The sequence below is a fragment of the Scyliorhinus torazame genome, chromosome 18 (genome assembly GCF_047496885.1).
Source record: "Scyliorhinus torazame isolate Kashiwa2021f chromosome 18, sScyTor2.1, whole genome shotgun sequence".
NCBI lineage: Eukaryota > Metazoa > Chordata > Chondrichthyes > Carcharhiniformes > Scyliorhinidae > Scyliorhinus > Scyliorhinus torazame.
The window spans coordinates 75,318,976-75,345,964 of NC_092724.1; the positions used below are offsets into that span (position 1 = coordinate 75,318,976).

Below are 26,989 nucleotides of genomic sequence, written 5' to 3' on the forward strand. Positions count from 1 at the left end.
TAGGAGGTTTAAGGGGAATTTGAAGAAAAAACTTTTTACTCAGTGGGGAAAATGGGAGGAGTGGGGATGGGCTGAGGGAGGGAGGAGTGGGGAGGAGGGGGTGAGGGGGGAGGAGTGTGGTGAGGGGGAGGAGTGGGGAGGGGGAGGAGTGGGGAGGGGAGGAGGAGTGGGGGTGGGAGGGGAGGAGGAGTGGGGGTGGGGGGGGAGGAGTGGGGGAGGGGGGAAGAGTGGGGAGGGGGGAAGAGTGGGGAGGGGGGAAGAGTGGGGAGGGGGGAAGAGTGGGGGAGGAGTGGGGGGGAGGAGTGTGGTAAGGGGAGGGAGGGAGGGAGGAGGGGGTGAGGGGGGGAGGAGGGGGTGAGGGAGGGAAGGAGGAGGGGGTGAGGGAGGGAAGGAGGAGGGGGTTAGGGAGGGAGGGAGGAGGGGGTTAGGGAGGGAGGGAGGAGGGGGTGAGGGGAGGAGGGAGGGAGGAGTGGGGAGGGTGAGGGAGGGAGGAGTGGGGAGGGTGAGGGAGGGAGGAGTGAGGAGGGTGAGGGAGGGGTGAGGGAGGGAGGAGTGGGGAGGGTGAGGGAGGGAGGGAGGAGTGGGGAGGGTGAGGGAGGGAGGAGTGTGGAGGGTGAGGGAGGGGGTGAGGGTGAGGGAGGGGTGAGGGAGGGAGGAGTGGGGAGGGAGGGAAGGGGGAGGGAGGGGTGGGGAGGGTGAGGGAGGGAGGAGTGTGGAGGGGTGAGGGAGGGAGGAGTGGGGAGGAGGGAGGGCGGGGGGAGGAGTGGGGAGGGAGGGGGGGAGGGGGAGGAGGGAGGGAGGAGGGGGTAAGAGAGGGAGGGGAGTGGGAATTGAGTGAGGGAGGGTGTGGGGATGGAGAGAGAGCGAGGAGTGGGGAAGTAGAGAGGGAGGAGTAGGGATGGGGTGAGAAAGGGAGGAGGGGAGAGTGGGGAGAAGGGGGGGAGAGTGGGGACGGGAAGAGGTGGGGATGGGGTAAGAGTGGGGGTGATGAGATGAGAGTGCGGGGGATGTGGAGAGGAGGATGGAGGGGGGGGTCAGTATCTGCTGACTGGGACCTTGCTCTGTTTAAATTGGCTGACTTCGTCCTACACTTCAAAAATGACTGGTATTGAAAATGGTTTGGCACTTTGAGACTGAAAATTCAAGAAGCTGCTTGGACAAAAATACTTGCAGGTCCTGAATGAGAAGGATTTTGTGGAGGATTGGGTTCTGAGCTAAGGGGTGAACATGAGGAGAAGCTGCAGATTCTGTGGCTCCGTTCTTCCGTTTATAACTGGGAACAATCTGTTCATCCCTCAGGCTCTCCCAATGGTCACAGTGGTGGTTGGATGTCGAAGTCCAGATGGGATAATCTCCTTGCTTACCACAGCAAAGGAGGTAGATGAACCAACGCGACTGGAATTTCCTGTGCCAACTGAATCAAATCCTCTGAGCCCTGGGTTACCTCGCTGGGCTAACTATGTGAAGGGAGTTATTCAACATTTCAGGGGTAGGACCACATGTAACACCAATAGCTAGCCAATATTTTGAGCTGTGATTTGTTTTCATCTGTCCAAAACTAGGAGCCATCAATAAAAGAAAGTTGTTAATGAATACAATAAAGTGGGCAGCACGGTGGCGCTGTGGTTAGCAGGTTCGATCGAGGCTCTGGGTCGCTGTCCGTGTGGCATTTGCACATTCTCCCTGTGTCTGCGTGGGTCTCACCCCCACAACCCATAGATGTGCATGATAAGTGGATTGACCACGTTAAATTGCCCCTTAATTGAAACAAATGAATTGGGTACTCTAAATTTATTTTAAAAATGAATCCAATAGGAAATTCAGAAGAAACCTCTTTACCAAAGGTGTGGATATAATGTTGAACTCACTGCTACAAGGTGTAGATGAGGCAAATATCATAGGTCCTTCCAAGAGGAGGTTATGAAGATGAAAGGAATAGAAGGTCATGTTGAAATGGTGGGATGTTTAAACACTGGCATGGAACTGTTGCGGTGATGATAAAACACAGAAGTGGGTCATCCTATAATCGGATACGCTCATCTCTGATTAAAACTACAATTAATACTAAAATGTTCTTTTTAATGATGTGGAGATGCCGGCGTTGGACTGGGGTGAGCACAGTACGAAGTCTTACAACACCAGGTTCTTCATGCACAAGTTTGAACAGGACCTACTCACCGCACAGGACCTTCAACCGATGTTATACACCAGATACATCGATGACATTTTTTTTCCTTTGGACCCACGGCGAAGAATCACTGAAACGACTACACAATGACATTAATAAGTTCCATCCAACCATCAGACTCACCATGGACTACTCTCCAAAATCAGTTGCATTCTTGGACACACTCGTCTCCATCAAGGACGGTCACCTCAGCAATTTGTTTTACCGCAAACCTACGGATAACCTCATGATGCTCCACTTCTCCAGCTTCCACCCTAAACACATTAAAGAAGCCATCCCCTATGGACAAGCGCTCCGTATACACAGGATCTGCTCAGACGAGGAGGAGCGTAACAGACATCTACAGACGTTGAAAGATGCCCTCGTACGAACGGGATATGGCACTCGACTCATCGATCGACAGTTCCAACGCGCCACAGCGAAAAACCGGACCGACCTCCTCAGAAGACAAACATGGGACACAACCGACAGAATACCCTTCGTCGTCCAGTACTTCCCCGGAGCGGAGAAACTACGTCATCTTCTTCACAGCCTTCAACACGTCATTGATGACGATGAACATCTTGCCAAGGTCATCCCCACACCCCCACTACTTGCCTTCAAACAACCGCGCAACCTCAAACGAACCATTGTTTGCAGCAAACTACCCAGTCTTCAGAACAGTGACCACGACACCACACAACCCTGTCATGGCAATCTCTGCAAGACGTGCCAGATCATCGACATGGATACCACTATTACACGTGAGAACACCACCCACCAGGTACGCGGTACATACTCGTGCGACTCGGCCAACGCTGTCTACCTCATACGCTGCAGGAAAGGATGTCCCGAAGCGTGGTACATTGGCGAGACCATGCAGACGCTGCGACAACGAATGAACGGACATCGCGCAACAATCACCAGGCAGGAATGTTCCCTTCCAGTCGGGGAACACTTCAGCAGTCAAGGGCATTCAGCCTCTGATCTCCGGGTAAGCGTTCTCCAAGGCGGCCTTCAGGACCCGCGACAACGCAGAATCGCCGAGCAGAAACTTATAGCCAAGTTCCGCACACATGAGTGCGGCCTCAACCGGGACCTGGGATTCATGTCACATTACATTCATCCCCCACCATCTGGCCTGCGAAATCCTACCAACTGTCCTGGCTTGGTACAATTCACACCTCTTTAACCTGGGGTTACCCCATCTCTGGATCTGTAAAGATTTAATCACCTGCTAATGCTCGCATTCCAAGCATTGTTTGGCTACTTTGAATTTGTCTATATATGTGTTTCTGGAACAGACCTCTTCATTCACCTGAGGAAGGAGCAGCGCTCCGAAAGCTAGTGACATCGAAACAAACCTGTTGGACTTTAACCTGGTGTTGTAAGACTTCGTACTGTTCTTTTTAATGTTGCATTTGGCACAGCTGTTGTGTATTGAGAGATGCTGGTGTTATTAATCCAGGCCCCTTGCCAGAGCTGTCGGGGGGGGAAAAAGCATGGCCGGGATTCTCCGAGCTTCTGCGCCGCAATTGCGCTCGGCACGGGGGCAGAGAATGGGACCGACGCCTTCCCGCGATTCTCTGGGGACCAGAGAATTGCAGCCAATCCCGCACGCGCGTGATTGATGTGGCGCCGGTCAGGAGCCATTGAAAGAGGCCCCCGCGGCGATTCTCCGCTGACAATTGGCCGAGTTCCCGCCGGCGTGGTTCACTCATGGTTCCACTGCCGGGCACTTGGAGTGGTGGCTGAGGACACAGTCCGCGGCCGCCCTGGTGGGGGGGGGGGGGAAATCCGTGCAGGACGGCCAGGCTCGCGATCGGGGGCCACCGCGCGCATTCGTGGACCCGCGGCCGGAAGTGCAGGGCCCCGTATCGGCAGCCGGAGTTGCGTGGACTACTCCGGGGCCCTGCAAGCCCCCTTCAGAACGGAGAATCACTCTGCGCAGCTACCTTCAGGGTACAATGGATCTGAACTCCCAGATCTCTCTGTACATCAATTTTTCCCAGGGCTTTTTCATTTACCGTATAGTTCGCTCTTGAATTGGATCTTCCAAAATGCATCACCTCGCATTTGCCTGGATTGAACGCCATCTGCCATTTCCCTGCCCAACTCTCCAATCTATCTATATTCTGCTGTATTCTCTGACAGTCCCCTTCACTATCTGCTACTCCACCAATCTTAGTGTCATCTGCAAACTTGCTAATCAGACCACCTATACCTTCCTCCCCAGATCATTTATGTATATCACAAACAACAGTGGTCACTTGGTAAAAATCCTACCAAAACCAACCTGATGACTGACCAGTTAATCTGATCTTCATGATGTTAATAGATTGACATTAAAAGTGCACTAAGGGCCTAAGTAAATAATTACTGACATAAGTTCACTAGTTAGTTTAAATTTATCGTAACTTGGAAGCTCCAGTTTAACACAGCGACAGTCACGCTGATTGTTATAACCCTCAGGAAATTCACAAGATAAGGACAATCAGATTCCAGGTAATCTTCTCTGAATATGAGTTCCCCTGGTAACGAGAGGGCAGTGTTTCTCCCTTAACTGAGAGCTCAACTCTCTCGTATAAAAACCCCAGCCTGGGAGCTAGTCGAGGAGGAGGCCCTTTACGGAGTGAGGAGTGTAATATTGTGAATAAATAGAACCTGTTTCCTGCCTGGCTGAGCCATGTGTGCTGCTTTAGTGGATTATACACTGATCCTTGTTTTCAAACCCTCCCTGGCCCTTCCGTAATCACCTCCTCCGGCCCTAACAACATGCTGTCGTCTTTGCCCCCCTCTTAATTGTTGTTAGGAAGACACCAACCTAATAATAATTATTATCTTTATTATTGTCGCAAATGGGCTTATATTAACATTGCAATGGGTCCACAGCATAAAGGCAATGAACAGAGATTTTAATTTTCTTTTGCTTATTCTTGGTGCTCTGGAGAAGGTTTGGGCTGCTCTTGCTTGTAAGAATGAAGCTTGTTCAGATCCTGTGAATATTTGAACAATTGTGGAGAGTGTACAAACTTTTACTACTGTAGTGAATTGGGGTATTAAGTAATGCCTGATCCATTAATGAATCAGATGGACGAAGAATATTCTGAGGGGAAACAAATTGCACTGCTAATATAGGAATTTATTTTTCTGTAGGCAGTGGTTCAACTTGCACATGGTCTTGGTGTAAGATTGTTTCTCAGTGGGACTGTGGAACTCCAGAATGTATACCTTCTCATTAACAGTGAAAGAAACATGCAGAAGCAGAGAAATTATACTTCATTGCACATTTATGGTGTTTGTAAGGTCTGTAGTAAGCACCTCTAGAGTTTTACCTCTAGATTTAACTTCAGATTCAGTGATAGCAGGAATTTGTTCTGCAGCGATTACAGTGGTAATAGTATGAACCTCTGGTCTTGGTTCTTTATTGTACAGACAAATTGCTGCTCCAGGTTGTTGTATGCCACTGGTGTCTTCAGCAGAATGAACAGATAGATTTGCATCTTTATCACCTTCAATAATATGCTGATCCACTTCATATCTGAGTCATCATCAATTTCATCTTCTACACTATCCTCACAAAGTAAAGCAGGGTTCAGGATTTCCTCCTGTGACAAATCATCAATGCAAATTGCATCTTGCTCGTCATCCTCTTCCCCATCCCTGCTGAAGCCTCAATCCACCTTGAAGAACTCAATGAATGGTTTCCACCTCCAGGTGAACCCTCCTCCAACCCCAGCAAAATGAACTTGACCTTCTCCACTGCAGGAATTCTGCCAGGCTATTCCCCAATAACACTGCCTTCGGTGGCTCCTTACGAGTCCTGCCAACACAACAAAATCCGTCTCCGGGCTATCAGGGAAGCATAGGCCAATACTTTGTTCCTCTCTCCCCTTCTGGATCTTCCGACACCCGAATATCACCACCTCTGGACTCGGGGCCATCCTCACACCCAGAATCTTGGACATAACATCCGAGAACCCCTGCTAGAACCCCCTAGACACGCCCAGAATATGTGGACGTGATTTATCGCCCCCCCCCCCCCCCCAAATACCACCCACATCTATCCTCCACACCTGCAAAGGACCGGCTCATCCTTGCAGCTGTCATGTTGACCCTATGCACCACCTCGAACTGGACGAGGCTTAACCATGCACGCGACGAGGACGCATTCAACCTCCGCAAGGCCTCTTTCCATGTCCTGGCCAGCACCTCCCTTCCCAACTCCCCCCCATTTGCGCTTAACCTCCTCCACCGGTGTACTGTCTCCATCAATTCACTATGGATATCCAACACCCTCCCTCCCCTATACCATCCTCCGACAACAACCTATCCTGCAACACCGGAGGCGGCAGCCCCGGGAAGGATGGCACCTCTCCTCACAAAATCCCTCATCTGCAGATGCCTAAAACCATTCCCGTTTGGCAACTCGTACGTTTCTTCCAACTCCTCCAGTCTTGGGAAGAACAGTAGTGATTAGGAATAATGTATAGCGCATCGGTGAACTCTATACTGATATAACAAAATGTAGTCATCTGTCCTCGGATATTGAGTGGGATACCTCCTGTGCCGTGAAGTTGAATGGACATTTGGAGAAATTAATATTTCAGCCAGGGTGTGGTGTTGGGAAGAATAGATACTGCTGCTTCTGTGTCCAGTTTAAAACTAGCCTTCCAGCCATTAAGCATGATATCTGTATACGAGAAATACTTTTGCGGTCCTGCCACTTCACCTAAGAGCAATATATCATGTTCTTCAGTATCATCTATTTCTTGAACATTTGCAGATTGGAATGGTGTAATTTAATTTTTTGACCTGAAGATACAGATTTCCTGCTGCTCCCTCGTGTGTGGAACTCAACGTTAATGGCTGGGCAGACTTTGGACATTTTTTCCCACCACAATGCAGATATGGAAGGATTTTGTTTTCTGGCGTGTACATTAATTGCCCTTTGTATTGACTTGGACTGTGGTCTGCCCCCAGGAAGGCTCCTTGTCACCCTGGAGGAATAGCGTGTTTTGCTTGTGAAGTTCAGCCTGTCTTGTTAACTACTGCTTTGGAGAAACTGAGACCTTCTCTGGACTGTAAGAAGTCCGACTGCTTCATCCCCAGTACATTGTGGTCTCTTAGCTCCTCTCTCAATGTCTCATTCACAGTTAACTACTATGTAATGCAGGCCAATTTATCAATATTCTCTCTGGGTTCCTGGCTGCGTCAGATGAATTTTGCTCAATCTATTAATATTGCACTAAATGCGGCAGCACGGTGGCGCAGTGGGTTAGCCCTGTTGCCTCACGGCGCCGAGGTCCCAGGTTCGATCCCGGCTCTGGGTCACTGTCCGTATGGTGTTTGCACATTCTCCCCGTGTTTGCGTGGATCTCACCCCCACAACCCAAAGATGTGCAAGTTAGGTGGAATGAACATGCTAAATTGCCCCGAAATTGGAAAAAGAAATGAATTGGGTACTCTAAATTAAAAAAACAAATCAAATTGCACTAAATGGCTTAAGTAGGACTCAAGGGCTTTGGTGATACCTTTTGTAATTTGCGGTTTATTCCTCCCCATCCGTCATCTTGAAATGTTGTTGGCACAGCTGTGTTTGCATTGTTTGCACTGACCTGATCCCTATCTGGCTTCTGAGTGAGTCTGGAGGCAGTCCAGCATTGACTGAATTGTTGATACCAGTTTCTCTGGTACGTAGCTTGGCCAAAGTCCTCTACGAGGTCCAGGGGCTTGAGCAGTGGTAAAACTATCTTCTTGGCTCTGTGCACTTCCAGTCGGCTATCATGGGGTGGTAGTGATAAGTTGCTCCATTTGCTGTTGTGGGCTTTCCTTGAGCGAGCTGTGACAATCTTGACGGCTTTCACATTCCCACCTTTATTGGTATCGATTGGCAGCCTTCGTGAATGGTTTGTAGATAACTGCCACCATGTATTACTATCACGCCCAGGTTTGGGGGCCTTTGCTAGAAGAGAGATGGAAACTATGCTATTGCAAACTAGTGAACATTTATTGACTTTATTTACATAGAGACCTTACCAGGACTCGAAGAGAAACTTTTTGGCAACTGAATGGTATGTTGCCTCTCGGGTGCACGGGTCAGGTATGTCTCAGATTGGCTGCAGGGCATGCTGAAGGGGGAGGGTGAACAGCCAGTTGTCATGGTGCATATTGGCACCAACGATATAGGTAAAAAACGGATGAGGTCCTACAATCAGAATTTAGGGAGTTAGGAGATAAGTTTAAAAAGTAGGACCTCAAAGGTAGTAATCTCAGGATTACTGCCAGTGCCACGAGACAGTCAGAGTAGAAATTCAAGAATAGTCAGAATGAATACGTGGCTTGAGAGATGGTGCAGGAGGGAGGGGTTCAGATTTTTGGGACATTGGAATCAGTTCTGGGGGCGGTGGGACCATTACAAATCGGATGGTCTACACCTGGACTGGCCTGGAACCAATGTCCTAGGGGGTGCTTTTGTTAACACTGTTGGGGAGGTTTTAAACTAATGTGGCAGGGGGATGGGAATCAGATCAGGAAGTTAGAGGTCAGTAAAGAGGCAGCAACTAAAGCCAGTAAGGTACTAGATAATGAACTCAATGTGACTAAGGGGAAGAGTAGACAGGGAAGAGATGATGAACGCAAAGGGACAGGTGGTCTGAGGTGCATTTGTTTTAATGTGAGAAGTGTAGCAGGTAAGGCAGATGAACTTAGGGCTTGGATTAGTACCTGGGAATATGATATTGGTATTACGGAGACTTGGTTGAGGGACGGGCAAGACTGGCAACTAAATATCACAGGGTATAGATGCTTCAGGAGGAATAGAGAGGGAGGTAAAAGGGGTGGAGGAGTTGCATTACTGGTCAGAGATGATATCACAGCTGTGATTAAGGAGAGCACAACGGAGGATTCGAGCACTGAGGCAATATGTGTAGAGCTAAGAAATAGGAAGGGTGCAGTAACATTGTTGGGACTTTACTACAGGCCTCCCAAAAGCGAGCGTGAAGTAGAGGTACAAATATGTAGACAGATTATAGAAAAATGTAGGAGCAATAGGGTGGTCGTGATGGGAGATTTTAACTTCCCCAACATTGAATGGGACTCATGTAGTGTTGGAGGCGTAGATGGAGCAGAATTTGTAAGGAGCATCCAGGAGAGTTTTTTAGAGCAGTATGTAAATAGTCCAACTCGGGAAGGGGCCATACTGGACCTGGTATTGGGAAATGATCCTGGCCAGGTGGTTGACGTTTCAGTCGGTCATTACTTTGGGAATAGCGATCACAATTCCGTAGGTTTTAGAATACTCATGGACAAAGACGAGAGTGGTCCTAAAGGAAGAGTGCTAAATTGGGAAAAGGCCAAGTTTAACAAAATTTGGTAGGAGCTAGGGAATGTGGATTGGGAGCAGCTGTTTAAGGGTAGATCCACATTTGAAATGTGGGAATCTTTTAAGAAAAGGTTGATTAGAGTGCAGGACAGACATGTCCCTGTGAAAATGAGGGATAGAAATGGCAAGATTAGGGAGCCATGGATGACGGGTGGAATTGTGAGACTAGCTAAGATAAAAAAGGAAGCATACATAAGATCTAGGCGACTTACAACTGATGAAGCTTTGGAGGAATATCGGGAAAGTAGGACAAATCTCAAACGTGCAATAAAGAGGGCTAAAAGGGGTCTGAAATATCTTTGGCTAACAGGGTTAAGGAAAATCCCAAAGCCTTTTATTCGTATATAAGGAGCAAGAAGGTAAATAGAGAAAGGATTGGCCCACTCAAAGACAAAAGAGGGAATTTATGCGTGGAGTCAGAGGAAATGGGTGAGATTCTTAATGAGTACTTTGCATTGGTATTCACCAAGGAGAGGGATATGACGGATGTTGAGGCGAGGGATGGATGTTTAAATACTCTAGGTCAAGTCGGCATAAGGAAGGGGGAGGTTTTGGGTATTCTAAAAGGCATTAACGTGGACAAGTCCCCAGGTCTGGATGGGATCTATCCCAGGTTACTGAGGGAAGCGAGGGACGAAATAGCTGGGGCCTTAACAGATATCTTTGCAGCATCCTTGAGCAAGGGTGAGGTCCCGGAGGAATGGAGAATTGCTAATGTTGTCCCTTTGTTTAAGAAGGGTAGCAAGGATAATCCAGGGAATTATAGACCTGTGAGCTTGACGTCAGTGGTAGGCAAACTATTGGAGAAGATACTGAGGGATAGGATCTATTCACATGTGGAAGAAAATAGACTTATCAGTGATAGGCAGCATGGTTTTGTGCAGGGAAGGTCATGTCTTACAAACCTAATAAATTCTTTGAGGAAGTGACAAAGTAAATTGATGAGGGAAGGGCTGTAGATGTTGTATACATGGACTTCAGTAAGGCGTTTGATAAAGTTTCCCATGTCAGGTTGATGGAAAAAGTGAAGTTGGGGTTCAGGGTGTACTAGCTAGATGGATAAAGAACTGGCTGGGCAACAGGAGACAGAGAGTCGTGGTGGAAGGGAGTGTCTAAAAATGGAGAAAGGTGACTAGTGGTGTTCCACAGGGATCCGTGCTCGGACCACTGTTGTTTGTGATATACATAAATGATCTGGACGAAGGTATAGGTGGTCTGATTAGCAAGTTTGCAGATGATACTAAGATTGGTGGAGTTGCAGATAGCAAGGAGGACTATCAGGGATTGCAGCAAAATATAGATAGATTGGAGAGTTGGGCAGAGAAATGGCAGATGGAGCTCAATCCAGGCAAATGCGAGGTGATTCATTTTGGAAGATCTAATTCAAGAGCGGACTATATGGTCAATGGAAGAGTCCTGGGGAAAATTGATGGACAAGAGATCTGGGAGTTCAGGTCCATTGTACCCTGAAGGTGGCAACGCAGGTCGATAGAGTGGTCAAGAAGGCATACAGCATGCTTGCCTTCATCGGACAGGGTATTGAGTACAAGAGTCGGCAGGTCATGTTACAGTTGTATAGGACTTTGATTAGACGACATTTGGAATACTGCGTGCAGTTCTGGTCGCCACATTACCAGAAGGATGTGGATGCTTTAGAGCGGGTGCAGAGAAGGTTCACCAGGATGTTGCCTGGTATGGAGGGTGCTAGCTATGAAGAAAGGTTAGGTAGGTTAGGATTGTTTTTGTTGGAAAGACGGAGGTTGAGGGGGGAACTTATTGAGGTCTACAAAATTATGGAGGTATGGACAAGGTGGATAGCAAAAAGCTTTTTCCAAGAGTGGGGGTGTCAATTACAAGGGGTCATGATTTCAAGATGAGAGGGGAAAATTTTAAGGGAGATGTGCGTGGAAAGTTTTTTACGCAGAGGGTGGTGGGTGCCTGGAACGCTTTGCCAGCGGAGGTGGTAGAGGCGGGCACGATAGCATCATTCAAGATGCATCTAGACAGATATATGAATGGGCGGGGAACAGAGGGAAGTAGATTATTGGAAAATAGGCAACAGGTTTAGATAAAGGATCTGGATCGGCGCAGGCTGGGAGGGACGAAGAGCCTGTTCCTGTGCCGTAATTTTCTTTGTTCTTTGTTCTTGTTCTTTTTTTCTTCAGGCTCAATTACCTGTGATCTGGCAGCACAATGATGCACTCCAGCTATTAGCATGAAAGCTATTAACCCGTTATACTACAAAACCTACCTGATGCGCTAAGCGTCAAGAACCACAAAGACATGTGTGACTTTAACTCGGGCTTTAATATACTACATGGGAGGCTTACCCGACACAGATGACCCCAGACAGAGTGGGGTCTGTCCCAGAAGAGGGTTCTTATACTAACTCCCGGGGGAGTGGCTAAGGCGGAGCTCTCCGTGGCCAGGTCGGGTTACCTACCAGTGACCGAACCTCTGCAGAGTTACAGTACAATACACAGTATTACAGGGCCACGTTACGCACAACTATTATATACTATGTACAATGGTAGGGAGGTACAGTGGTGTATCACCACATTCATAGAACATAGAACATAGAAAATACAGCACAGAACAGGCCCTTCGGCCCACGATGTTGTGCCGAACCTTTGTCCTAGATTAATCATAGATTATCATTGAATTTACAGTGCAGAAGGAGGCCATTCAGCCCTTTGAATCTGCACCGTCTCTTGGAAAGAGCACCATACCCAAACTCAACACCTCCACCCAACACCAAGGGCAATTTGGACATTAAGGGCAATTTATCATTGGCCAATTCACCTAACCCGCACATCTTTGGACTGTGGGAGGAAACCGGAGCACCCGGAGGAAACCCACGCACACACGGGGAGGACGTGCAGACTCCGCACAGACAATGACCCAAGCCGGAATCGAACCTGGGACCATGGAGCTGTGAAGCAATTGCGCTATCCACAATGCTACCGTGCTGCCCTTAAGAACAAATAAATCTACACTATATCATTTTACCGTCATCCATGTACCTATCCAATAGCTGCTTGAAGGTCCCTAATGTTTCCGACTCAACTACTTCCACAGGCAGTGCATTCCATGCCCCCACTACTCTCTGGGTAAAGAACCTACCTCTGATATCCCTCCTATATCTTCCACCTTTCACCTTAAATTTATGTCCCCTTGTAATGGTGTGTTCCACCCGGGGAAAAAGTCTCTGACTGTCTACTATATCTATTCCCCTGATCATCTTATAAACCTCTATCAAGTCGCCCCTCATCCTTCTCCGCTCTAATGAGAAAAGGCCTAGCACCCTCAACCTTTCCTCGTAAGACCTACTCTCCATTCCAGGCAACATCCTGGTAAATCTTCTTTGCACCTTTTCCAGAGCTTCCACATCCTTCCTAAAATGAGGCGACCAGAACTGTACACAGTACTCCAAATGTGGCCTTACCAAAGTTTTGTACAGCTGCATCATCACCTCACGGCTCTTAAATTCAATCCCTCTGTTAATGAACGCGAGCACACCATAGGCCTTCTTCACAGCTCTATCCACTTGAGTGGCAACTTTCAAAGATGAATGAACATAGACCCCAAGATCTCTCTGCTCCTCAACATTGCCAAGAACTCTACCGTTAACCCTATATTCCGCATTCATATTTGTCCTTCCAAAATGGACAACCTCACACTTTTCAGGGTTAAACTCCATCTGCCACTTCTCAGCCCAGCTCTGCATCCTATCTATGTCTCTTTGCAGCCGACAACAGCCCTCCTTACTATCCACAACTCCACCAATCTTCGTATCGTCTGCAAATTTACTGACCCACCCTTCAACTCCCTCATCCAAGTCATTAATGAAAATCACAAACAGCAGAGGACCCAGAACTGATCCCTGCGGTACGCCACTGGTAACTGGGATCCAGACCCCTTGTTTAGAAGGAAGTCCGGGATGAAAATTTGGAGCAGTGAACAGAGTCCATCAGGAAGTTCCGTGTCGTCAAAGGTCGAGACGAACGATGGGTTTGGTCGATCTCTTTGAACGTCGGAGCTGCGGCGCTGAGGTAGTGTCCGGCGGTATCCGTGTGGTCGGTGGTGCTGGGTCGCGAGGCGGCATGACTTCCACCACCGCTTCGGCTGGCTCGAGGCGAAACTGCGGGATGACAGCGGCTGGCACGGAGTAGTAAGAGACCGAGGGATCGACGGGAGCAGAGAGGGAGCGGGGTGGAGGCTGCGGGGCGGGGGCGGCAGGGGCCCCAGAGGGGGCCAGGTCCTTGATGGAGACGGTCTCCTCACGCCCATCGGGGTACGCTATGTACGCGTACTGCGGGTTGGCGTGGAGGAGATGGACTCTCTCCACCAGGGGCTCCGCCTTAGAGGTCCGCACGTGCTTGCGGAGCAGGACGTCTCCCGGGGACAGGAGCCAGGATGGAAGCGATGTCACGGATGCCGACCTCCTGGAGAAGAGAAACATCCGCTCATGAGGGGTAGCATTCGTTGCAGTACACAAAAGGGACCGGATGGAGTGGAGTGCGGCAGGGAGGGCCTCCTGCCAACGGGAGACTGGTAGGCCTTTGGACTTGAGGGCTGGCAGCACGGCCTTCCAAACAGTCGCGTTCTCCCTCTCCACCTGTCCGTTCCCCCGGGGGTTGTAGCTGGTCGTCCTGCTCGAGGCAACGCCCCTGGCGAGCAGGTACCGACGCAGCTCCTCGCCCATGAAGGAGGAGCCCCGGTCACTGTGAACGTAATTGGGGTAACCGAACAGCATGAAGAGGTCGTGCAACGCTTTGATGACGGTGGCGGAGGTCGTGTCGGGGCAGGGAATGGCGAAGGGGAACCGCGTCTGTCTGGGGTCGTCTGTGTCGGGTAAGCCTCCCATGTAGTATATTAAATTGATGCATTAAGCGTCAAGAACCACAAAGACATGTGTGACTTTAACTCCGGCTTTAATATACTACATGGGAGGCTTACCCGACACAGACGACCCCAGACAGAATGGGACCTGTCCCAGAAGAGGGTTCTTATACTAACTCCCGGGGGAGTGGCTAAGGCGGAGCTCTCCGTGGCCAGGTCGGGTTACCTACCAGTGACCGAACCTCTGCAGAGTTACAGTACAATACACAGTATTACAGGGCCACGTTACGCACAACTATTATATACTATGTACAATGGTAGGGAGGTACAGTGGTGTATCACCACACTACCTCTGATCAAGATTTATGTTGTCTGTCCAAATATCTCCATATGCACCTCAAATTTGGTTTTATAATTCCCCTAGCAGTTGGTGGTGAATTACTTAAGCTTCTTGCACATTTTGGAGGTGGAGGCATGAGCGGATGAAGTTTCTGCTTTCTAATTGGGCCTGTTGGAGAGACGAACCAAAAGGTTTTGCTTTGCTTTAATTGGGTGCAAATGGTTAACAGATTGTGTGCTGCGAACAGTGAGTGTTCAAACTTGCAGCTTACAGCATATTAACTAATGAAATTCCCAGCAGATCAGACTCCTTCCAGATACAAGCTAAACCTGAGCATTAGGCGATTGCTGCAAACTGAAATTGTCAGCTTTCTGTAGATTTTATTTAACTGCACCGTTTAGATTTTTGAGTATTTTTCCTTGCCATCTCTCCAAAATGAATTTTTTGCTCTGTTTTGTGTCCTGGTAGCGGGCCCACTCCCTGGGTTTAAGGCGGTGATGGCGAGTAACGTCCCGTTAGGAGGGGGCCTGTCCAGTTCGGCATCTTTAGAAGTGGCTATGTACACCTTCCTGCAGCAGTTCTGTCCAGGTGAGTGAGGCGGGCTGGTTTACAAAGGGGAAAAGAATTGTTTCTCTGCCATACCTCATTCCCTCTTCCAATCCCACAAAGATTTAATGATGAAAGTGGCTCTGGACTACTTGTGCTCTCTGGTCCAGCTGCTGAGTTTTCACAATGGAGGTATTAAAATGGCCATGCGATTTAATTGCTCTGTGAATTTCCCTTGCTGTTTGGCTGGATAGAACATTACAGCGCAGTACAGGCCCTTCGGTCCTCGATGTTGCGCCGACCTGTGAAACCACTCTAAAGCCCATCTACACTATTCCCTTATCGTCCATATGTCTATCCAATGACCATTTGAATGCCCTTAGTGTTGGAGAGTCCACTACTGTTGCAGGCAGGGCATTCCACGCCCTTACTACTCTCTGAGTAAAGAACCTACCTCTGTCATCTGTCTTATATCTATCTCCCCTCAATTTAAAGCTATGTCCCCTCGTGCTAGACATCACCATCCGAGGAAAAAGGCTCTCACTGTCCACCCTATCCAATCCTCTGATCATCTTGTATGCCTCAATTAAGTCACCTCTTAACCTTCTTCTCTCTAACGAAAACAGCCTCTAGTCCCTCAGCCTTTCCTCATAAGATCTTCCCCCCATACCAGGCAACATTCTGGTAAATCTCCTCTGCACCCTTTCCAATGCTTCCACATCCTTCCTCTAATGCGGCGACCAGAATTGCACGCAATACTCCAAATGCGGCCGCACCAGAGTTTTGTACAGCTGCAACATGACCTCATGGCTCTGAAACTCAATCACTCTACCAATAAAAGCTAACACACCGTACGCCTTCTTAACAACCTTCTCAACCTGGGTGGCAACTTTCAGGGATCTATGTACATGGACACCAAGATCTCTCTGCTCATCCACACTGCCAAGAATCTTACCATTTGCCCAGTACTTTCTCTTCCTGTTATTCCTTCCAAAATGAATCACCTCACACTTTTCTGCATTAAACTCCATTTGCCACCTCTCAGCCCAGCGCTGCAGCTTATCTATGTCCCTCTGTAACTTGTAACATCCTTCCGTACTGTCCACAACTCCACCGACTTTAGTGTCATCTGCAAATTTACTCACCCATCCTTCTACGCCCTCCTCCAGGTCATTTATAAAAATGACAAACAGCAGTGGCCCCAAAACAGATCCTTGTGGATGAGAGGATGTGAGTAATCTACCCTGTTTCATAGCAATCACAGCAGGAATGGTGATTGGTCTGGATCATCCTACAGCTCTGGTAGTACAGTGGTCATGATATTGAGCTGGTAGGAAGACACAAATTCAAATCCCGCTCGACCAAGTTGTTCAATTTACAGATACAATATCCAAAGTCCAGCTGTCTGAAAACTGGACATTTTTTCTTGGGAGGTCTGGGTACTGCCCCCTGAACAGAGTTACGCGCAGGATTGAAGAGGCCATTCCAGAACTGAATCCAGAGGATGGGCCCTGACAATATTCCGGCAATAGTACTGAAGACCTGTGCTTCAGGACTTGTCACACTCCTAGTCAAGCTGTTCGAGTACAGCTACAACACTGGCCTCTACCCAGCCCAGATATGTCCTGTGCACAAAAGGCAGGACAAATCCAACCTGGTCAATTACTGCCCCATGAGTCTACCTTTGATCATCAGTAAAGTCATGGAAGGCACAATGCAAGAGGTTATCAAGCAGCACTTGCTCAGCAATAACCTTCTCACTGATGCTCCAGCTCAGCTCCAGACCTCATTATAGTCTTTGGTTCAAACATAGACAAAAGAGCTTACCTTCAGATATGAGGCGAGAGTGGCTGCCCTTGGCATCAAGGCAGCATTTGATTGAGTATGGCATCAGGGATCCCTAAGTAAAACTGGAGTCAATGGGAATCGGGGGGAAATTCTCCGCTGGTTAGAGTCATACCTGGCACAAAGGAAGATGGTTGTGGTTGTTGGTGGTCAAATATCTCAGCTCCTGGACATCACTGCAGGAATTCTTCAGGGTAGTATCCTTGGCCCAATCATCTTAAGCTGTTTCATCAATGACCTTCCTTCCATCATAAGGAAATGATTGGATAATGCTCAGCAACATTTGAGACTCCTCCGATCGTATCTGTGTCCAAATGCAGCAGGACCTGGACATTATCCAGGCTTGGGCTGACAAGTGGCAAGTAACATACGTACCACACAAATGCCAGGCAATGACCATCTCCAACAAAGAATCTAACCATTTCTTCTTGACATTCAATGTCATTACCATCATTGAATCCCCCACTATCAACATCCTGGGGATTACCATTGACCACAAACAAAACTGGACTAACTGGCTCCAAGAGCAGGTCAGAGGCTATGAATCTTGTGGAGAGTAACTCACCTTCTGACTCCCGAAAGCATGTCCACCTACAAAGACCATAGTCAGGAGTGTGATGGAATACTCCCCACTTGCCTGGATGAGTGCAGCTCGACACCATCCAGGGCAAAGCAGCCCACTTGATTGGCACCCCTTACACTAACACTCATTCCTTCGACCACCGATGCACAGTAGCAGCAGTGTGTACCATTTAAAAAATAAATAAATTTAGAGTACCCAATTCATTTTTTTTTCCAATTAAAGGGCAATTTAGCGTGGCCGGTCAACCTAACCTGCACATCTTTGGGTTGTTGAGGTGAAACCCACGCAAACATGGGGAGAATGTGCAAACTCCACACGGACAGTGACCCAGAGCCGGGACTGAACCTGGGACCTCGGTGCCGTGAGGCAGCAGTGTTAACCACCGCCACCATGCTGCCCCAGTTTGTACCATTTATGAGATGCACTGCACTCCGGGAACTCCCCAACACTCCTTAGGCAATACCTTCTGAACTCACTGCTGTCAGCTAGAAGGACAAGGGAAGCAAACACATCAGAACATCTCCAGGACATTTCCCTACAAGTGATTCACTATATTGCCACCATTCCTTCACTAGCTAGATCAAAATTCTGGAAAGCACCCCCGAACACTTACACCACATGACCTCAGTGGTTCAAAAGGCAGTTCACCCACCACCTTCCCGAGGGCAATTAGGGATGGGCAATAAATGCAGGCCTGGCCAGGGACACCCACATCCCATGAATAAACAAAATCAGTGTTGGGTTCAATTCCTGGTCTATGGCAAATCAGCTCCTATCTGAAGGCAATCGTTATAGAAATTATACAAAGAACAACAAAGAACAAAGAAATGTACAGCACAGGAACAGGACCTTCGGCCCTCCAAGCCCGTGCCGACCATGCTGCCCGACTAAACTGCAATCTTCTACACTTCCTGGGTCCGTATCCCTCTATTCCCATCCTATTCATGTATTTGTCAAGATGCCCCTTAAATGTCACTATCGTCCCTGCTTCCACCACCTCCTCCGGTAGCGAGTTCCAGGCACACACTACCCTCTGCGTAAAAAAACCTGCCTCGTACATCTACTCGAAACCTTGCCCCTCTCACCTTAAACCTTTGCCCCCTAGCAATTGACCCCTCTACCCTGGGGAAAAGGCTCTGACTATCCACTCTGTCTATGCCCCTCATAATTTTGTAGACCTCTATCAGGTCTCCCCTCAACCTCCTTCGTTCAAGTGAGAACAAACCGAGTTTATTCAACCGCTCCTCATAGCTAATGCCCTCCATACCAGGCAACATCCTGGTAAATCTCTTCTGCACCCTCTCTAAAGCCTCCACATCCTTCTGGTAGTGTGGCGACCAGAATTGAACACTATACTCCAAGTGTGGCCTAACTAAGGTTCTATACAGCTGCAACATGACTTGCCAATTCTTATACTCAGTGCCCCGGCCAATGAAGGCAAGCATGCCGTATGCCTTCTTGGCTACCTTCTCCACCTGTGTTGCCCCTTTCAATGACCTGTGGACCTGTACTCCTAGATCTCTTTGACTTTCAATACTCTTGAGGGTTTTACCATTCACTGTATATTCCCTACCTGCATTAGACCTTCCAAAATGCATTACCTCACATTTGTCCGGATTAAACTCCATCTGCCATCTCTCCGCCCAAGTCTCCAAACAATCTAAATCCTGCTGTATCCTCTGACAGTCCTCATCGCTATCCGCAATTCCACCAACCTTTGTATCGTCTGCAAACTTACTAATCAGACCAGTTACATTTTCCTCCAAATCATTTATATATACTACAAACAGCAAAGGTCCCAGCACTGATCCCTGTGGAACACCACTGGTCACAGCCCTCCAATTAGAAAAGCATCCTTCCATTGCTACTCTCTGCCTTCTATGACCTAGCCAGTTCTGTATCCACCTTGCCAGCTCACCCCTGATCCCGTGTGACTTCACCTTTTGTACTAATCTACCATGAGGGACCTTGTCAAAGGCCTTACTGAAGTCCATATAGACAACATCCACTGCCCTACCTGCATCAATCATCTTAGTGACCTCCTCGAAAAACTCTATCAAGTTAGTGAGACACGACCTCCCCTTCACAAAACCATGCTGCCTCTCACTAATACGTCCATTTGCTTCCAAATGGGAGTAGATCCTGTCTTGAAGAATTCTCTCCAGTAATTTCCCTACCACTGAAGTAAGGCTCACCGGCCTGTAGTTCCCTGGATTATCCTTGCTACCCTTCTTAAACAGAGGAACAACATTGGCTATTCTCCAGTCCTCCGGGACATCCCCTGAAGACAGTGAGGATCCAAAGATTTCTGTCAAGGCCTCAGCAATTTCCTCTCCAGCCTCCTTCAGTATTCTGGGGTAGATCCCATCAGGCCCTGGGGACTTATCTACCTTAATATTTTTTAAGACACCCAACACCTCGTCTTTTTGGATCTCAATGTGACCCAGGCTATCTACACACCCTTCTCCAGACTCAACATCTACCAATTTCTTCTCTTTGGTGAATACTGATGCAAAGTATTCATTTAGTACCTCGCCCATTTCCTCTGGCTCCACACATAGATTCCCTTGCCTATCCTTTAGTGGGCCAACCCTTTCCCTGGCTACCCTCTTGCTTTTTATGTACGTGTAAAAAGCCTTGGGATTTTCCTTAACCCTATTTGCCAATGACTTTTCATGACCCCTTCTAGCCCTCCTGATTCCTTGCTTAAGTTCCTTCCTACTTTCCTTATATGCCATACAGGCTTCGTCTGTTCCCAGCCTTTTAGCCCTGACAAATGCCTCCTTTTTCTTTTTGACGAGGCCTACAATATCACTCGTCATCCAAGGTTCCCGAAAATTGCCGTATTTATCTTTCTTCCTCACAGGAACATGCCTGTCCTGTATTCCTTTCAACTGACACTTGAAAGCCTCCCACATGTCAGATTTGCCCTCAAACATCCGCCCCCAATCTATGTTCTTCAGTTCCCGCCTAATATTGTTATAATTAGCCTTCCCCCAATTTAGCACATTCATCCTAGGACCACTCTTATCCTTGTCCAGCAGTACTTTAAAACTTACTGAATTGTGGTCACTGTTACCGAAATTCTCCCCTACTGAAACATCTACCACCTGGCCGGGCTCATTCCCCAATACCAGGTCCAGTACCGCCCCTTCCCTAGTTGGACTGTCTACATATTGTTTTAAGAAGCCCTCCTGGATGCTCCTTACAAACTCCGCCCCGTCTAAGCCCCTGGCACTAAGTGAGTGCCAGTCAATATTGGGGAAGTTGAAGTCTCCCATCACCACAACCCTGTTGTTTTTACTCTTTACCAAAATCTGTCTACCTATCTGCTCCTCTATCTCCCGCTGGCTGTTGGAGGCCTGTAGTAAACCCCCAACATTGTGACTGCACCCTTCTTATTCCTGATATCTACCCATATAGCCTCACTGCCCTCTGAGGTGTCCTCCCGCAGTACAGCTGTGATATTCTCCCGAACCCGTAGCGCAACTCCGCCTCCCCTTTTACATCCCCCTCTATCCCGCCTGAAACATCTAAATCCTGGAACGTTTAGCTGCCAATCCTGCCCTTCACTCAACCAGGTCTCTGTAATGGCAACAACATCATAATTCCAAGTACTAATCCAAGCTCTAAGTTCATCTGCCTTACCCGTAATACTTCTTGCATTAAAACATATGCACTTCAGGCCACCAGACCCGCTGTGTTCAGCAACTTCTCCCTGTCTGCTCTGCCTCAGAGCCCCACTGTCCCTATTCCCTAGTTCTCCCTCAATGCTCTCACCTTCTGACCTATTGCTCCTGTGCCCACCCACCTGCCATACTAGTTTAAACCCTCCCGTGTGACACTAGCAAACCTCGCGGCCAGGATATTTATGCCTCTCCGGTTTAGATGCAACCCGTCCTTCTTATATCGGTCACACCTGCCCCGGAAGAGCTCCCAGTGGTCCAGATAACGGAAACCCTCCCTCCTACGCCAGCTGTTTAGCCACGTGTTTAGCTGCTCTATCTTCCTATTTCTAGCCTCACTGGCACGTGGCACAGGGAGTAATCCCGAGATTACAACCCAAGAGGTCCTGTCTTTTAACTTTCTGCCTAGCTCCCTGAACTCCTGCTGCAGGACCTCATGCCCCTTCCTGCCTATGTCGTTAGTACCAATATGTACAACGACCTCTGCCTGTTTGCCCTCCCGCTTCAGGATGCCCTCTACCCGTTCGGAGACATCCTGGACCCTGGCACCAGGGAGGCAACATACCATCCTGGAGTCTCACGTCCACAGAAGCGCCTATCTGTGCCCCTGACTATAGAGTCCCCTATTACTATTGCTCTTCTGCGCTTTGATCCTCCCTTCTGAACATCAGAGCCAGCCGTGGTGTCACTGCTCTGGCTGCTGCTGTTTTCCCCTGATAGGCTATCCCCCCCGAAAGTATCCAAAGGGGTATACTTGTTCGAGAGGGGGACAACCACAGGGGATTCCTGCACTGACTGCCTGCCCTTTCTGGTGGTTACCCATTTCTCTGCCTGCACCTTGGGTGTGACCACATTTACATAACTGCGATCTATGACGCTTTCCGCCACCTGCATGCTCCTAAGTGCATCCAATTGCTGCTCCAACCGAACCATGCGGTCTGTGAGGAGCTCCAGTTGGGTGCACTTTCTGCAGATGAAGCCATCCGGGACGCTGGAAGCCTCCCGGACCTGCCACATCTCTCAGTCAGAGCACTGCACCCCTCTAACTGACATTGCGACAATTAATTAAAATTTAAATTTAAAATTTATTTTTAAAAAAATTTCAAAGTTACTGCTAACTATCTGTTTCCTTGCACTAGATTTCTAATAGAAATGCGAAAGCTAAATATAGTACTCTCCGATCTCTGGCTTAGATACCCCTCTAAATTATAATTAAGTAATTAATACAATTGGCCTCAGGACCCCGACTATCAAGCATAAATTCAGTGGAGTGCTGTATCGTGTTGTCCGTACCCTGATATCCACACATCTGCATTTCCAGGGAGACTCTTCTGAGGAACGAATTGAATGTTTCTGTGCTAAGAAGTAAATATCTGCTGGTGTGATTTTTATGTCATGAGAAAACAAAGAGACAGCACTAAAGCCTTTTCACAAAACAAATATAAATGCAAGTTCTTTCCATCTTAATCAGGGTTTGTCCAATGAACTACCTGACAGTGCATCAGCACATTTTTCCAAATCTGAATGATGGTTAACTCCTTTTAATGTTTAATGTTAACTTCCCTGTAAACAATGCTCCAATGAGAAGAGAGAGGAAAGTCAACCATACACACTGGCGGGTAATCCCGGAAAATCTGAAAACCAGCACAGTCTCGATCCTGAGGATGTGGGGCTTTGGCTAGCGGATCTGTAATTCAATAAATCTGTCTGGCACCTGAAAAATGAATAATGAACGTTGCTGCTGGATTGTCTTAAAAACCTAATTGTTCACAAATGTAGTTCTGGGAAGGGATGTGCCTCCCATGCAGGCTGCACCTGACACTAGGCCAACACTATGGTTGATTTTTAGTGCCCTCTTACATGGCCTTATTTGTTCAAGCAGCTATGGATGGGCAAGTGAGATGGACTTTGCCAACATCACCCATATACAAGTTTGCTGTGGGGGGGTGGGGAACTCTGTTTCTTATTGACTAGTTCAAAGGGTACTGCTGAGGCAATGGTTTTGAAGGACTGGCCTGGCAAGAGTGGCACAGTTTTGGAATGGGAGAGAAGGACGTTGAAGATTGTGTAGTGATGTACATTCTGTGAATGGGAAGTATGCCACAGAGGAACATAGGAGCAGGAGTAAGCCATTTGGTCCATCGGGCCTGCTCTGCCATTCAAACAGATCATGCCCGATTAACTGGCATTTTCCCCTCTATCTCCATATCCCCTTGGTTTGATTGGTATCCAGGACGAGTGCATCCTGGTGTCGGGAAGCACAGTGCATATTCTGCAGCGCTAACGACCATGTTTCAAATTTCTGATCATCAGACGATGGAAATTTATTGGAAAAGGCCCTGGCCTGTCAGAAAGCTGAGCATACGTTTGCCTCCATGCCCTGTGGAATCATGGACCAGTTCATCTCAGTGATGGGGAAAAAGGATCACGCCTTGCTTATTGACTGCAGGTGAGCCAAGGATGAAATTTGACCCTGCTGAGGATGGCTGATGGTTTGATTCAATCTGTGTGATTCTGATGTCACAGTTAGTTATCTCACCTGAGTCAGAAGTTTGTGGGTTCAAGTCCCTCTCCAGACATTCGAGCCACAAATCTAGGCTGACACTCTAATACCAACGGAGCACTGTACTGTTTGATCTCAGATAAAACACCTAAAAGTCCTGGCTGATGGGTGGCAGAGCTGGGAAGTTCTACCTGGTACTTCAAGATGACTCCTGGGTGGTCAGTTCCTGAGGAAATTCCCTACATTATATTACATTATATCTCACTGGAACGAAGGAGGTTGAGGGGCGACCTGATACAGGTCTACAAAATTATGAGGGGCATAGACAGGGTGGATAGTCAGAGACTTTTTCCCAGGGTAGAGGGGTCAATTACTAGGGGGCAAAGGTTTAAAGTGCGAGGGGTAAGGTTTAGAGGAGATGTACGAGGTAAGTTTTTTACACAGAGGGTAGTGGGTGCCTGGAACTCGCTGCCGGAGGAGGTGGTGGAAGCAGGGACGATAGTGACGTTTAAGGGGCATCTTGACAAATACATGAATAGGATGGGAATAGAGGGATACGGACCCCGGAAGTGCAGAAGATTTTAGTTTAGACGGGCAGCATGGTCGGCGCAGGCTTGGAGGGCCAAAGTGACTGTTCCTGTGCTGTACTTTCTTTGTTCTTTGTCCTTGACTGTCTCCTGCCATCCTCTTGCCATTTCTCCCCCAAGCTCCTCTCCTCCACTGTTAACTTAGCTCGGGCAAAAATACAGCCAGTGAAATGTTAAGTTCCAGTTTAAACAGCAAGTGTTCATGCTGCAACTGGCTGCCCTTGGCTTTGCTCAATGGGCACTGGATCTTTTCTCAAATTTACCTTCCAAATTTCTGGACTTCTCTGGACATCAAGATGATGTTTCTGCACTGGACTATCCAGGACTATACTGTCAGACATTATGAATCCTACAAATTACTATGTAAACATGCACGTGTAACTGAGATTTTACTGTGTTTATTCGCCTAGACCTTTTGGCTGCCATGCCACATCCGATCCTACTTCCAACTAATTTTTGATGGACACCATTCTTCTTTTATCTCTTTTCATTTCTCTCCTTTTAGGTACTCTTCCCTGCCAAGTCCCTGCCTAACCCTGTAGAAATCCTAAACATTTGCTGCTGTATCAGGTTTCACTCCCTCTTAGAGAAGCTTTATAGTTTCCCTGTCACCCTCAGGAGGTTGGCACTACCCATTGCCTCCTTAAAAGCCAACTCCCCCATCCTACCCTCCCCGTAATCTCCCCCCCCCCCCCCCCCCCCGGCCAGCCTGTCCACTGGGGGCTAGCCACTCCAACCGCCTTCCTATGCAGTGTACTCCTACCGAAGCCGACCCGGTGAACCACATCATCAGATCTCCATCCCTCGTGTCCCTCCTGAATGTCCATTTATTTGAGAACAAGGCCTTTGCCATCCATCACTTCAATGTGAACGATTGAACCAACATCAAAGGCTTGAAGGAGTCCAGGCTGAGGATGGTAACACCCTCCACCCTCTCTCTAAATGCAGCCACTTCACCTTTCACCGCTCGCCCCATCTGGAATATTGCGATGGTGGGCTGACCTCGATCGTCCAATCACCCTTACTCAACTTCCCTGACTCTTGCCTCTCATTCAAAATTCTCATCATGTGCCATGAAAAAATTCCTTCGCTACTTTTCTCCTTCAGTGTCCGATTCAAGGTGTTTTACGGGAGCATTATCAAGTGAAATTTGGCACTGAGCTACAGAAGGAGATAATAGGTCAGATAACCAGAAGCTTGGTCAAAGAGGTAAGGCGTGCCTTAATGCAGGCAGTAGCTCGATTTAGGGAGCGAATTGCAGAGCTGGAGGCATGATTGCAAATGCTGGAGAGCTTTAAATAGGGGATGTTCAAGAATTGAGCATAGATATCCTTCAGGGTTTTGGGGTGGAGGAGATTACAGAAATAGGGAGCAGAGAGATCATAGGGGAATTTGAAAACCAGGATGAAAATTTGAAAACTGAATTGTTGACTCTGATTTTGCAATTCAGCAAGCACAGGGATGTTGAACAAACAGGACTTAATGCGAGTTGAGATGTAGGAAGTAGAGTTTTTACTGGCCTTAACCTTGTGGAGTATCAGAAGATGGGAAGTCAGCCAGGCATGCATTGTATTAGTCAAACCCATGGATAAGGTTTCAGCAAAAGGTGAGCTCCAGCAAAGGCGGAGGAGTCAGGGGGCGTTAGGGAGTCGGACTAAAGGAAGGGTGGGAAGTGACAGAGGCAGCTGACGGGATGGTCTCCATCTTCATGATCAAAAAATACAAGTGGTCACTGAAGAGGTCAAATTTCACTAATTTGAGAGCCAAACGGGATCCAAATATATTTCAAGTTGTGCATCTAATTATCTTCGTGAATGAGGGATTATTCAGTAGGGAGTGCTGCAGGAATTTTAATAAGGCATTCAGAAAGTTCCACATGTGAGGCTTTTGCAGACAATTTAATGCTCCTGACTGGAGGTGAGGTACAATGATGTTCTGAGCAGGGGAAATTATTTCTTTGCTTATTTATTTCACTCACTCATTTTCTCTGTGTTTGAAAGCTCTATCTCTGTCCCATGCTGTTTTCGTTCTGTAGACTACGTTGACCTCTAGTGGCAATGGGACAATACTACAGTACAGGGATTTGGGTATTCTTGTACATTCGGCCTATCAAGTCTGATCCGACCATCCGAATGAGCACCAACCCAGACCCATCCCCTGCCCTATCCCCTAACCCCACCTAACCTGCACACTAAGGGGCAATTTAGCAAGGCCAACCCACCTAACCTGCACATCTTTGGACTGTGGGAGGAAACTGGAACAGTCAGAGGAAACCCACGCAGACACGGGGAGAACGTACAAACTCCACACACACAGTGACTCAAGGCCGGAATTGAACCCGGGTCCCTGACTCTGAGGTGCCAGTGCTAACCACTGTGCCACTATGCCGCTGTGCATGAATCACAAAATTTCTTTGCATCTTGTTGTGATTGTGCTTTGGGATCTGTGCTTGTCGTTGCCCTTGGAGTGAAACATTGAATTTATTGGGTTGAAGGTGTTTCACCGT

General features: G+C 48.1%; 1 protein-coding gene across 1 annotated transcript in view; it reads left to right on the forward strand.

Annotated features, from left to right (window-relative positions):
* galk1 (galactokinase 1) overlaps window positions 1–26,989 on the forward strand; it is a 48,411-nt gene that overhangs the window by 323 nt on the left and 21,099 nt on the right. Inside the window, exons 2-4 of the mRNA XM_072482929.1 lie at window positions 1,300–1,489; window positions 15,202–15,321; window positions 23,707–23,842. Of these exons, the coding sequence (XP_072339030.1) occupies window positions 1,300–1,489; window positions 15,202–15,321; window positions 23,707–23,842 (446 nt within the window). The remainder of the gene's footprint in view (window positions 1–1,299; window positions 1,490–15,201; window positions 15,322–23,706; window positions 23,843–26,989) is intronic.